At 44.9% G+C, this 14,409-nt stretch overlaps 1 protein-coding gene across 4 annotated transcripts in view; it reads left to right on the forward strand.

The window, feature by feature from the left end:
- Window positions 1-14,409, forward strand: part of LOC128880903 (uncharacterized) — an 88,409-nt gene that overhangs the window by 27,395 nt on the left and 46,605 nt on the right. Inside the window, exon 3 of one of the 4 annotated variants that reach the window (XM_054131461.1) lies at window positions 9,849-9,908. The exons of the other annotated variants lie outside the window; for them this stretch is intronic. Within the exon in view, the coding sequence (XP_053987436.1) occupies window positions 9,875-9,908 (34 nt within the window). The 5' untranslated portion in view covers window positions 9,849-9,874. The remainder of the gene's footprint in view (window positions 1-9,848; window positions 9,909-14,409) is intronic. 4 annotated transcript variants of the gene reach the window in all.

Raw genomic sequence — 14,409 nt, forward strand, 5'->3', positions numbered from 1 at the left:
CACGTGCGCTCCTCAACGTCCCCCAAAACTCGTCCCTTTTCGATTTTCTCGTCCGCCATAGGAAATAACGCCTCGTTCCAGGCTGAAAACGTCGGTTTCTCTTCTTAATTCAATTAAGGCGGCGCCAGTGTTCGAAACGATTCCTTATTATGTTCCACGGGTAGTCGGGGCTGAATACTTTGCTGGATTCCGCCTGGATTTGCGTTCTCCTCGGTGCTCGTTTCATTTTGCTGGCTTCTACCTTGAACGTGAACTTAGTGACCGCTTCAAGGTGATTGTAAAGGGGTTCTTGATGAAAGGGAGTCGAGGGTTGGCACTTGTGCACACTGAGAACAAAGAAAGCAAAAGTTCGAAGGTCTCCATAGGAATCGAGTGATATTTTCGAAATTCAATAGTATACTTTGTAACGAACGCGTTTACAAAAAGCAGAAAAGATTCTAACCAATTTTTTCGGGGAACCCGAGGCTCCTTTGGCAAGTGGGAAGAATTCATTCGATACCTCTATGCTAAAATAATAACTTAAACTTCGACTTTGTAGCTCTCGGAATACGAATATTTAAGTCCTCGAGAATTTAAATCCTCGAAACCTTGTTAAGGTGTAACCTGGTTGCGTGCCGTCTCTAAAAACAAACGGAATTTCCGTCATCAACGAAACCCACGTTAATTCTCCGTCGAGATCCCACAAGCGGGCAGGAAATGGACTAGTTAACCCCGAGCTAGTTTTTCGTTGATGCGCGCATCAATAAGGGGATTCTGTCCCTGGAGGATGCTCGATGCGAAGAGGAATAGCCAGGGGATGGCCTTCTAAGTCGCTTCGTGGATCATTAACGGTGTCGGCCGGCAGAAAGTTCGCGAAGCGCGTTTACCTCGGGAGCAAAGAATGATTTCCGGCCCATGAGACGAGCGGCTAACGAACCGCGATATCCGGTGTCCAGACATGCCCGTATCCGTTTACCATCCGAACACGGAGGGTGGTCAGCTGTTGCGCCTCTTCTCCGTCGTGTAACATGCTCGCTGCCACGATCCTGCGTGTACCGAGGTATCGTTTTCTGATAGGTGAACGATTCCCTTCGGACAAGGTTCAGGGGACCATCCCGAAGGCTACGTGTTGCCAGTGATTCGGGACCGATAGAATCTCGTTGCTCGTTTCGAAAATTCCTCGCGAGCTTCTCATTGGCCAACTAAGCCAACTAGTAACACCATGGACATCGGTTGCTTCGACGTTGTATTTTTATTCTATTACTACAGAAAGAGAAATTTAAACGAATATGCAATGTGCATATCATCGTTGATATTTTATGTACAGTTTCGTACGTTTCCTCATTTGTCACGAATGCATGAAGATGGTCAGTGTACTTATTGTAGTATTTCTAGAATGGTTAACAATTTCAATGTTTGAACACGGACATGTCCGGGGGTTTGCTACATTTTTATTGTTGTATTTTTCGATCCAACTTTTCTGGATCCAGTAGACTTCGCAAAAGAATATTCAGAGAGCATTGGAAATGGTAATTGAGCAATTTATCTCTTCTTTGTTGAGGGAGATCCAAGTGACTCGAGATGCTTAAAAATAAAAATGAACCACAAGCTTCCACTCTTTTCCAGTTTTCGGCGTGATCCTCTTTCGCAAGCGATCGTCGAATAGGTCCCGACGATACGGGAACCCTAAGCACCAGGCCACGGGCGCGCATCGCTCGATAAAACGTGGTCTACGCATGAAATGATTATGTTATCTACAACGCTGTGTATCGCATGCATTACCTTAACGACGCAATAAATTCTGCCATTGACTTATACGTGGTTCGGTCGTAAGTACCGTGGCATAATGAACGAAGATGACGTTGCCCAATAAATTATAACGTCAACCTATTAAATATCATTACCAATGCGGAAGTAACGCGCGCACGTTCCCTCGGGCGCGATTCGAATTTTTCCACGGTGCGCCAATTCAATTGAACGGCGACCCGTTAGCTTAGCGAATATTACTCAATTAAAACGATTTAGTTACACGGCCACGGCCAGTGTCGCATTTCTTCTTGTCACGCGACGCATTTTGTTCCCTTCTTCGTGGCACCATGCATTCCACCGTTCGAAGGTCAACGAAACGTTTCATCTTGACGAGACCTGACGGGGCCTCTGCGTTTCGGATCGTTGATTTCACGTCCCGTTGCTCTCTCTCTCTCTCTCTCTCTCTCTCTCTCTCTCTCTCTCTCTCTCGGGGGTATTTAGATTTCAATCTCGCGCCATCAAGAACGTCGCGAGACATTTCGACTACCCCTGGCCAGTTCTCGTTTTGGGGTATACCGTTGGAAGAACAGTTTTAATGTCTCGTAATAAATCCTTCCCCGCCTTATTATAGTCGCCTCCTGGCCTTGTCCCGCGGTGAACAATCGAACCTGTCTCTTGCTGAAATTTATCCACTCTTCAATCTTCCACGTATGTTTCCTCGATGTTTTCAAATTGGCTAGACGATGTAGGGACCACCGGGGTCAATTGGGAACGTTTCTGATTTCATTTTACATCGATTACCCATTCTTATCTTACTTCACTTGTTCCTATCGAGACCCCACTTTTCTCTAGTTACAGTAGTCCACTTGTAACTATGTGATCAAATTATAGGGGTTACCTTTGAAACTTCCAATTCTCGCATATTCTTTAGATCAAGGTGTTATAAAAATACTCGGAATAAAATTTCGTTGGCCTGGTTGGTGGAGTACGAGGAGATCGCTTCAGAGAGGGACGTTGATAAATGAAATCATCCGAGGCCCTCGCTCGACTCGAGCGAGTTCGCCTCTTTTCTAACGCGAGTTGAACCGTTTACCCAAGGTCACTCAAGGTCATCGAGACATACGAAATCATCTCATAAGCAGACATGATCGTTCGTTCGAGGCGAATGGTCTGGATGACCTTCGACTTGGAGGTCGCTTCGTTCTCCGGTTCCCGATCCCGACTGACTATCCCCGACGCGTTCTCAGAATAGGCCTTAAAGGCGCGCGTGATGCTCCTTGTAATAATAAACGCAAGCCGGCATTAGTAAAAAGCTGTTAACCTTGACACATCCTTTACCAATAATCTTCGATCGAGCATATTTTCCAGGATTCGTCGAGTAATCGATTAACGCTCGGCGCGCCGTGTAAAGGCTACGATCCTCCTTTGCCGCGAAACTCGCAAAAACTCCATTACGTTCGATACATCGGCCTCGATGTAGCTTAATTAAAACGATTTATTCGCGTTAAAATTGTTTCCAGCCCGTGTCGAACGGGCACGAGGCGCCGAGATGCATGACTGACGCATTCGAGATGCTGCGGCGAAGATACCAAGAGCAAAAGGTAGACACGCGATCGGGCCCTGTTGCAACCGCTGCCTGGGGAGGAGGACGATTTAACGCGAAACAATCAGAAACGATATCGCTCGACCGCATTACGACTGCCATTATTCCACGCCCGAGCAGGCCCTGCTCGATCCACGTGCTTATTGTTCCACTCGATTCGACGCTGCGTTTCGTAGATCCATCGTGGCATTGCTGTCGATCGATCGCGTTAAAAACAAATTCCTACAGTTTGATGACGTATTTCGCGCGACACGGTCGGCTTTGTAGACGTTAGAGTCACAAGTACACCGATGATAATTCATGCATCATGGGAAAATATGGGAAAATGTACGAGGGTACGCGGAAATTCAAAAAGATACGAGACGCGAATAATAAAATACGCGTGCCACTGTCTAAAGGATAAAAGATACTCTCGTTTAAATTTCATTTCGTTATCTACGTTTGTAGAAACGTGAATTTCCGTAAAGCTCAGATTGGCAGACCAATCGTAAGAAAATACGCGAACCTTATCGGGAATGTTAGACCCGTATTGGCTTCAAACGCTGTTTATTTGACAATGGGATTGCCGTTAGTATTTGAAACACGGAAGCTCTTTAAATGCAGATAACAGGTTTACGGCAGGCATTTCGTGTGCACGCGTGTCGCGGCTGAAAATATTGATCGGTAGATCGGTATAATTTAATTATCGTTGTTAATCTGTTTTGCGGAACGGTGATTGCGCGTATGCAAATGGGAGCACTTAGAAGAAGAAGCGATTCTCTGAAAATAGTACAAGTATAGAAGGTTGAACGAAGAATGAAAGCAACTGAAATTTACCGAACAGAAAGCCCAATATATCCCGAAGATATATTTCCTTTCTTACTCGAAAGGATCGAAGAACGCGTCGAGGTGTTTCAGAGGTTCGAGCCGAGGAGAATTTTTCCAGCGAGGCTCGGGAAAGTTCGTCGGAGCGATTTCGTCGCAAAAAGTCGGCCGACGTAGAACTTACACGCGCGTCTCGTAAACGGTTGTTTTCTCATTGAACGTTCGACTCGCCTCGCGAACAACAATCAACCGCAGGGACCCTGTTACTCCACGGATCCAGTTTTTCGTGGACGTTACCTCCATCACGGTTTAACGATCGAGGCATGCCATCCCCGAGTCGTATACACGCGCGAGGAAAAACGCGGTACCCCGGCACGATGCGTTTTCCTTTCCGCTCGCGAACCAACGGCCCAGCAGGGCGATCGCTCAGGTAGATCTGACAGCCGGCAAAAAGGCTCGTCTGTAAAAGGTTTCCAGGCTATCTTATTAACTTTATTTTAATTTCGTTCGGAATAATTGACGGTGATCGACGTTCGCAAAAATACGCGTCTCCGTCTCGTTTCGAGTCGCTAGCGGAAAATCGAAGACCCTCGTTATTTGTAAAGACGGGTGTCGAGAATCGAAAGGGAGCAAGATCCCTCGTATGAATGTAAATCGAAAAGGTGGAACGAGATTTTCTCCTGGCAGGCTTGGGTTCCGAGAGAATCGAGTTCGAAAATTAGCGGGGCACGCGATCGAGAACTTGGTCTATTTGGCCCCGTTTTTACTCGCGTCGGTGCTTGTAAATACCGATGATGGTATGGTATTATCTGTTTTCAACTATTAGAAAATAGGGATCGATGAAAAACAGATAATACCATACCATCATCGCTATTTACAAACTTAAACACAAGGAGAACCAACGAGAAATTGACGGACACACGTTACACGCGCACTTAACGGCACGTCGGCTCCAAGACTTTCCAGAATCGATTTTCGAAAAAATCTAGTCTTGTATCGAAAATCGTATCGCAGTATATGGATTCGTTTTTACAGAGGACAAATGTTAACTATCCTAATCTCCTGGACTAATCTCCTATATTCTTCTTGACTAGAGACCTAGGTTGCAGTGATTCGTTCTTAATCTACAGTGGGTGTAGAAAGTATTCGTACACCGATCAATTTCCAAAAAACTGTGTAAAATTATAATTTATTAACTTATTTTTTATAAACAATGGCAATCTACATGTTCTAGGAAATCTCTAGAGTAGATAGATTACAAAAAAATAGCTATTTATGTAAGTTGCGAAATTAACAAGATGAAAACAATTAATCGATAGAAATATCGAAGTAATAAGTATTCGCACAACTGTTTAAAAGTACTTTCCTGGAAATTTGATGTTTTCTAATTCGCACGGACCAATAAACTAATGTGTTTACGTTACAAACTCTGCTGTAAATGGTTCGTCATAAGAATCGTACAAATACTTATTGCTTCTATACTTTTACCCACTTTTCGCTTTTTTTTGTTAATTTCACAAATTATATTAACTAGTAAATGTTGTTTGGAGCTATATCTATCTTAGAGACTTCCGAGAATATGTAAAATATCATTGATTACAAAAAAGGAAGTTAAGAAACTACGATTTCACACAAAAGTTTGTTGGGAAATTTGATCGGTGTACGAATACATTCTACACCCACTGTAGATATTAATTTAATACTCCCTCTGTCCATGCTTTCGGAGTGACGCAATCTCTGCTGGTTCACACGAGGGCCCCTCGGTCGATTTCTGAGTGGCAGCGATCGATCGTGATGCATTGCGGTGGTCAGGAATCGGCGATTGTGTCCCAGGAGAGAGAGAGAGCGGAGAAAAGGAGAGCGCACTGGAGAACGGGAAAGAGGCGGCGTGGCGTCCTTGCCCGCAGCTCCGAACTGGTTATGTCAAACAGCCGGTTGGTGTGTTGGCCTAACCTGCTTTCAGCCCTCCCATCCACGGTGGACACGCGGACTTGGCAGGGTGCCCTGCTCGCCTCTAAATGCCAGTTTTTTCCTGCCCACTTCCGGCATAGCGATCGAGCCATCCATCAAGGCGTCGGATTACGTCTCCGGTGTCTCTACGTCCAAATTCCGTCCTTTTTTGCTGGTCGAACCTCGATCGGGACATCGAGGTTCCTCTGATCGCGGATTTACTTACGCGGGAACACCTCGTCGAACTATCGATAGGAACATTCGTAAGGAACGAGAAACATTTGGTGGAAAACGCCATATTATACCACGCGTATAATTAAATATCATTCATAATTTTCCAATACACATAAACAACTGTAAAAATAGCAATTTCCTCGTCCTCCTCGACGAACGTCCGAGCCCCGTAAGTGGCGTAATGTGCCGCAACGATGGCAAGTAGATAGAGTCGATGTCGATCGGCCTATAGGGCTCGCGCGTCGCGTCGGTTCGATAGGGAGTCGATGAATGGCGAAACGACCAACGTGCTTATTGCTCGAGCGTGCTGAATAATTTATTACACCTTGACCGTAGCGCTGGTAATACGTTACGATACATTATTACCGCGTGGCTAAGAAAAGGCGTAATTGACGTGGGCCCGGCAGCGAATAAAGAAAATCGTTCCCCACCGCGTGCCCTACCGAATTTCGCCCAACGTTTTCGGCGTTTCCGCGGTCGATTAATACGCGGGAACCGGTCGCGCGCGAGCTTATTAAGTTCGAGCCGCAGGTAATATGGTTAATTAGATGCTATAAACTTTGAACCCGCATTTGCATAAGCTACCGTATCGCGGCATTAATCTGTTATTTATGCGCGACAAATAGGATAAACCGAGCCGGGGCTCGAGTTCTCGAACCGCTGCCGTATTCGCTGCCGCTGTTCCACATAATTAGCGATACTAATTAATGGCTGTATCCGAGGTAATTATGCTGAACAAAACACGGCTTGGCTCAGTAGACTCCGAAAAGGCTCTTCGTGCGCGTGGGACGAATACCGATGCATCCCTTCGTGGACCTTGTTTCGAATTACGCGGGCGTCAAGTTCCTTTTCGAACGCCGAAAAATAAATAACCACGGGGGAGTTACGAATAGATAGTCGGTTTTGCTTCTTTTTACCTTTGCTAACGGTGGCAAAAAAATAAGGGAATCCGGAATTCTTAAGAATTCCCTGTTGCGGGGATTCCTGCGAATTCTTGTGCACGGCGCTTAATTAAGCGCAGTATTTTATCCTCGTTGGGCAAGAAATTGACAAGAATCTACGAGCGAAACGATAATTGCCTTACCTGTACGCCTTTTTCTAGACCGAGGTAGAGGAGGCTAGGGGTAGAAGTACCAGGTTGTAGATTTCTTTTTTCTTTTTTTTTGTTTCTGGAGAGATTGAGTAACAATATTCATTTTTCTATGCTTGCTTAGATTTATTTGGTTTTCTTCTTTCAGTAAATGATAGGCTCTGTTTAGGTTCCGTGCAGACTATGACACTAAAAATAAAGACTTAAGAAGGAATGACGATACATTGACATCGCATTTATGCAGTAGAATATTAGTTCAAGCTACACAAAAATAAAAAGGAGTAACAATTCCCAATTTCGAAGAAGAATAAAATAATCATCGAAGAAGATTGAAAAGAGGCAAACCTACTCTCTGTCGCAGCTCCCTCGTAGAAGGACCATTACCCACGATTATCGGGAGCGATGTAAATCATTTTTGCGCATTTATGCGCAACAGCACGGTAACAAATGGTACACAGCGCAGCCTGTGTTTTCCATTCGTCCGTACATGCGCGTATCCAATGCGTTGCGCAATTATGTAGAGTCCCGACGACTTTCTCATCCCCCTCTCGCTCTATCCCGTACCTTGTCGTATGGTAATAGTCATTGTAAATGGTAATCCCGTAGTGTCCACTGACACGTGATTACCTGACTTTTTCTACCTACCGTTGCGCACCGTATGGTCGTTGATCAAATTATTACAGGGAAGTTTTTAAACAGACGATTTTGTTGCGTTATCGTAATATTTTTCTAACGAAGCATACCGACCGCGAGCAAATATAATAAAATAAAAAGAACGACTAAGCACCTGTACAAAAATAATAATAATTCTCCTGTCGTGGGAACCGAACTTTTCGAATAAAGCTGAACCCGCGAAATAGCAAACTGTGCACCCGCCGAACGAGTCGTGCTCTCGTCTAGAGAGGTCTAGACGACTTCTTTGAGGTTGACGGATACGTCCCGACGGGCTCGTTCCATCGGACTTTCAGATGACGAGGTCGATGAAAATTTATCGAACGTACGAAACGGGAAAGGCTGGACTAATCCTTGTAACCCATTCGTATCGCATAGGAGTCTGCCCAGCGTGGATAGCTTTACGGATGATTTTTACTTTTCTAACACGCGATATAACTCGGCGTTACAGAGGTTGTGGCGCAATGGACAGGCAATGATTCAGTCAGTGAGTGATTTAGAATGTTCGTGGTGAGACGTAGGTACTAGCCACGGTACACGCTGGTAACGATGCAGCGATCGAACTTTATCTTCGAAATCTTTTATGGCTCATTGTTATTTACCGTCAACGCTCCATCGGGTAAATATGATGGGTGGACCCTTACATACCTAACTTTCTTGTCTTAGACAGTATGGCGTGGTAAATAGGACATTGATATACGAGATTCAGTTTCTGTTGTCGAACCTTTAAGAGATGTAGTAAGTGTTTTTATTTGGCATCTCTATAAGATTTGAATATTCATGGTGAATATACCGAATATAATACGAAGATTGAGTACAGATCGATATTTATCCTAATATATCTTCATAAATCGGAATTTCAGTTATTAATTTTGGTTGAGAATATTAATCAATGAATCTAATTTACTTTGTATATTACAAACTTCCATTCAAACTTCCATTTGACACGATCTCAGATGCATTCATATATGATTTGCAATTTCAACACGCAATTCAGCACGATAAACTAGCAATACGAGTATCGAAGGTCTAATAAACCAACAATCTAGAAACGAAATGTCTGTAATTTAGTCTTCGAGCGTCCCTTTCGCAGAAATTTGCATTTTACACTAATAGGGCGGTGGAAGACTCAAAAGCCAGCATTTCGGAGTATAAAACTGGAATCAATGACGCGGAATCCAGATGATGCAGAGTTGGTACTATCGATCCGTTACGCTAGTTTACCGTTCGTATCTTCTATTTACGATCCAAACGGGATCTGTTTTCCGCGCGTTTCTCGCCGTGCTACGAAAGGGTCGTAAATTGCGAAATCATTTACAATTTAAGATTATGATTTCACGTTGTTCGCGGAGCAATTTAGAACCGACGGTCGTTGACAAGCCTCCGAGGGTGGCGTAAAATCCACCAGGTTGATGGCTGCGGGCCGATACTCGCGTTGCCCCGGTAGGAAGATCGCCTGTCGTTACCTATTAGTCAAGGAAAGCTCGTAATTATTAGCGGACGACTGGTAGCCATTAGCGTTAAGGAAATATCCCATCTGACACTCGGCGCGTTACGCCTCGGGCGTGATGGGTTACGCTTCGGGGATGTTCAATCACTCGTCGGTCGTTGGGAATTTTGATATCCAGGGCCTAATTAACCGGCAACCGAGTAATCGTAATTTATAACACCAACTTGTTGCTCTATCGCGACGTTCTAATTAGTCGTTTTCGATCGAGGATTAATTAATAAGTGCAACTCTAATTTCGGCGTATTTGTCGTTTGCAGGTAGACGGTCGTCGACTAATTAGAAGATGTTCGCCAGGCTGTGCAGGCAGGCTCCGAATGGTGAGCTTCTAATCGTCGTTCAATTGTACACGGTGTCCCGTAACCGGTGGTGCAACCGTGTAGGGGGTGATTCTACGTAAAATATTGAATCGAAAATGTAGAATCAAATTTTTTTCATACGATGCTTCATTTTTGAAACGAATCAGTTTGAAAGTTTCGTTCGAAAAGGTGTCCAGTATCCAGATACGAGGGTCGATCAAATATAAACGAGACTTTTGTTTCTGATCGCGTAAACTTAAAGGGACCGGGTGACTCCTTCTACAGTGTATTGTTTAGGATTTCAGGAGTGTGGAGAGCATGGCATCGTTGAGTTCAGACAAGTTTGACAGTAACATTCACAATGTCAGAGCAACAAGTCCACGTTTCAGTTGCGCAACGCAAAAAAATGCATTTCCAAAGCAGGAGATTATGTTGAAAAGCGATACGTGCTTGGATATTTTATTACACCGAATAAAAGTATTTTCAAAATAAAGTCTCGTTTATATTCGATCCGCCCTCGTATTTATGAACAAGGGTGTACATGCGCTTTCGCGTCTTGCATCCGTTTTTCCAACCTCGTCCTTACTTCTCCAAGTAGATAGAAACTTTGTGCCGTTTATGCAAACGAAAAACAGACAAACTCGTCAGTTTACACCGTCCGCTGTCTTCCCCCCCGAAGAAAAATCGTGGACACTCGCGTCCAAACCCAACCCAGCATCGGACGTTGTAATTAATACGAGGAAGAGACTCGTTGCTCGGTGGCCCGTCGCTGTGAACTTAGTCAGAGACAATGGGGGACTCGTACGATATATCACTGCCGCCTGCGCATCCCTCTTATAGGTTACATATACCGGTCCTTAACGTTAAGGCGCGCCAGGAGACGATCCGCCGTGATTTACGGTCGGCTACGGGCTCCCGATTGTTGACTTTCCCGACTTATAATAAATAGAAACGTGTCCCAGCTATCCCTTTACGGGACGCAGGCCTGACGATGATGATTCCTTCCCTTGAAATGACGACTCCCTTAAAAGGGGAGCCGGTTCCTTCGCATTGCTCGAGTCTACTTTTTACGAATGCCAGCCATTTTAATACAGTCATGCCCCGGTCTCTCGACTTACGGCGCTTCGAACTTATGGGCAATTTCAATTGGTCGCTCGAAAAAAAAAAAACAAAAAAAGAAACACGCTACGTCAACATCCTCAGAAGGTCTCTAACAGCGTCTGTAATCACGTGTAATGGTTAACGAATAATCGCGATTAGCTTTGATACCGCAAACGTTGTTTACGGTTATCCATCAGTTAATTGCAGCCAATTATTACAAATATAGTAGCAAGGAGGACACAATTGTGATTTCTTGCTACGAAGCTCTACCGATCGAGAAGTCTATCTAAATGTTCAGCAAGAGTAACCCTGTAATTTCTTCACACTTGTTTTTCTTTAAATTGATCAGTTAGGATATGTTTGAACCCCTACGAAACAATCGAATGCTTCTACTTGCCACCATTTTGGAGTTACCACCCTAGGTTCAACTCTGATTTCTTGCATCCTACCTCTACTCATCGAGAAGTCTATCTAAATCTTCGGCAAGAGTAACCCTCTAATTTCTTCACACCTCTACTTTTTTAAAAATTCGGCTGTATGTTCAATTCCCGTGTTACGAAACAAACGAATGCTTCTACTTGTCACTATTTTCGAGTTCTCGCGCTCCCCTCGGTATCTACAGTTTGACGTAACTCCACGAACATTTCTCATTGGTGGATCGAACTCGGTTAATTCCCAAGCATGTTTTTCAGCCGAAGGTCGACGATGATAGATCCGGAATTCCGGGGTTGGAGCGTCTCGGGTAGCAGTCGTGGACGATCTTGAGTTACAAGGCAGCCCCTTACTTCCGGGTTGCGCGGAAAGGCAGGCCCTTTAGGTAGTAGCCACGAACAGCTTGTTGAACACGCCTTAACCTCGGCGACCTTGGCTTTGCGGTCTGGTCTAGCCAGACCCACCGGTTATTAATACGAATGAAGAGGAATCCGCATAAGGCATCCTCTCGCGGCCGAAGACGCGCCATCCTCATGAATCTCGGCGTCGAGCGTAACTCTGCGCTTGACTGATTTGACGTTCCACGGCTGCTTTCGAGCCATCGTCTTCCCCTTTCCCCGTGTACCGCGGGAATGCCGTTTTTTCGGCTCCGTGAGAGAACGAAGCTCGAGAGCGTGCGCGAGACGCCTCGAGAAACGACTACCCGATTACGGAGGGGACGATTACACCTTTCCGCGACGTATCAGTTTTTATCGATCGCTGTCGTACCCCTTGGCTCCGTTTCAGCGGGACCTCTCAATCCCGAGTCCAGTCCGAAGACGCGCACTCGTGGGCGCCAGAAACGGTAGCCCCCTGTCGCGGGCAATGCGTGGATGGAAATGAGACATTAAAACCTCGTGGCTTGACGGGCCGTAATGGAGTTATTACGCCGATAGATGAAGCGGTGGGATGCCAAGAACGGGGCGGGACGAGGGGATGGGAGCAAGAGAGAAAAGTGGCATTCCTACGAAACGCCGAAGCCTCGATAGTCGGGACCACGAGCATTAAATAGCCTGGTCGGCGTATCCCCGAGTGAAATGACTTCGTTAATGGATCCAGGATCGGCTAGGAACTACCACGATCGTTGCCTCGGCTTTAACTACAAACGGCCAAGGATAACGGAGGCCAGTTTTCCATTCCGGCGGAACATTCGAAGACGTTGCTCCTGTATCGTATTAGAAACGGTACCTGCCGGCCCCGTAATTCTGTACATAGCAAACCCGTCTCGTTTATGCGAGCTTCGCTTGATACGTCAGGATTCATTAGCCACGACCGCCGCGACGGTGGATCGAGTTTTACGACGAACGACCCTTATCGTCTCTATTTGCGCGCACGTTCGACTCCATAAAGCGTATCTTCGGCCAGCATCGCCACGAGGCTACCGGAACCTTCGGGAAAAGTAGCGTTTTAAACTACGGGGTGCGATTAAGACGGTCGCGGCCAAGGCAATTAAGGGACACGTGGACGTCCAATGGTCTCATCGATCTTGGAAATTGGATTCAGCGGAGGGACGCGAATTTTACTACCGTGCGGGAGAACCGATACTTGGAAATTTCGTAAATATCCCAGACTTCACTTTTCGAGCTCTTGCTTTGTCTAGGCGGAGACTTCCGTAGGTCCTTTTCAAACTTTCTTTTTCATCCTTCCACAGGCTCGTCCAAATTAACCCATTCACTGCCAACTACGAGATATCTCGTGGTAGACGTATGTACCGAAACTACCGACTACGAGATACAGTCAGTCCCATAAATATTGCCCTCTGTGTCTATTAAAAAAGTTTGACGAAATTTAGTAATAGTTTTGATATTATCAAATTGCATTATAAATGTTAAGGTTATATGAAATTTGTGTGGAAACACACCTGTTATATCTCACTATTCTCTTTATTTATGTATATATATTTATTTTTTATATTATATATATATATATTTATTTTTTTATTTATATATATGTATGTATATATACACACATATATACACACATACACACAATATAAGCAAATGTGAATCAAAAATGAAAAATATACCAAAAATTAATCTATATAAAGAAAAACTGAAAATTCTTATTTCTCGCAGCCACGTTCTCGTATTTCGCTCGCTCTTTATACTCTCTCTGAAAAACATGTACCGACAATTCTTGTCGGTTGGTTACAGCCCGCGCTCACCTTCCGATGTGTTACATGTCGGATACGCGTACACCGATACCTACAGGCGAGCGTCAACGCGCCAACTTTAACAATAAATATGTATATGGATAACCTTATACATGTACAGTTAGCCCTTTAAATATTCGTATCCTATATGTCCATCGAAGAAATTTGTTTAAATTGAATGGTAGCTTCGATGTTTCCAAGTGTACGTTTGTATAAATATCCTAATGTGTTAAATTCAAATTTTTTAGCTCAAATGTGATAATGAATCATCCTCCAACCATCAATTTCTTAGAATCCTCGAGCATGATTTGCACCCTCCCTAAATTATTAATCGTGGAATCTTATCTTCAAAGCTGCCGTTGATATCGAACCAACTTGCCTGGATTCCAGCAGAAACCCGCCAACACGTTGTCCCGCGAACGCGAATCAGGGATATTCGAGGAAAGCAATCCCCGAGAAGTCTCGTCGTCGTAAGAAAAGATTCACGGGCTGTTAAGGCGATGGTCGCGCGTTCTTGCAGGCTGGCAGCTCTTCTATTAAGGCAGGTCGCGGATGCGCTGTAAATCAACGGGCCACGGGTGTAAAAGTCCCTGCCCCCGCCAAGTTATTGCGCCACGTCGCGTGTAATACCAGCGGTGTTTTATTTCATAACTAGACGCTCCGACAAAGATCGCGCCGGAATATAAAGAAGTGAAAGGAACGACGTTCACTTGTTGCGCGGTTTCCTTTCGGTTCTTCGTCATTTTCGCATCCTGGCTGGCCCGATTGTCTTCGCGTCGATCGCGCTAATTTATACGT

Source organism: Hylaeus volcanicus, chromosome 8 (genome assembly GCF_026283585.1).
Source record: "Hylaeus volcanicus isolate JK05 chromosome 8, UHH_iyHylVolc1.0_haploid, whole genome shotgun sequence".
Classification (NCBI taxonomy): Eukaryota; Metazoa; Arthropoda; class Insecta; order Hymenoptera; family Colletidae; genus Hylaeus; species Hylaeus volcanicus.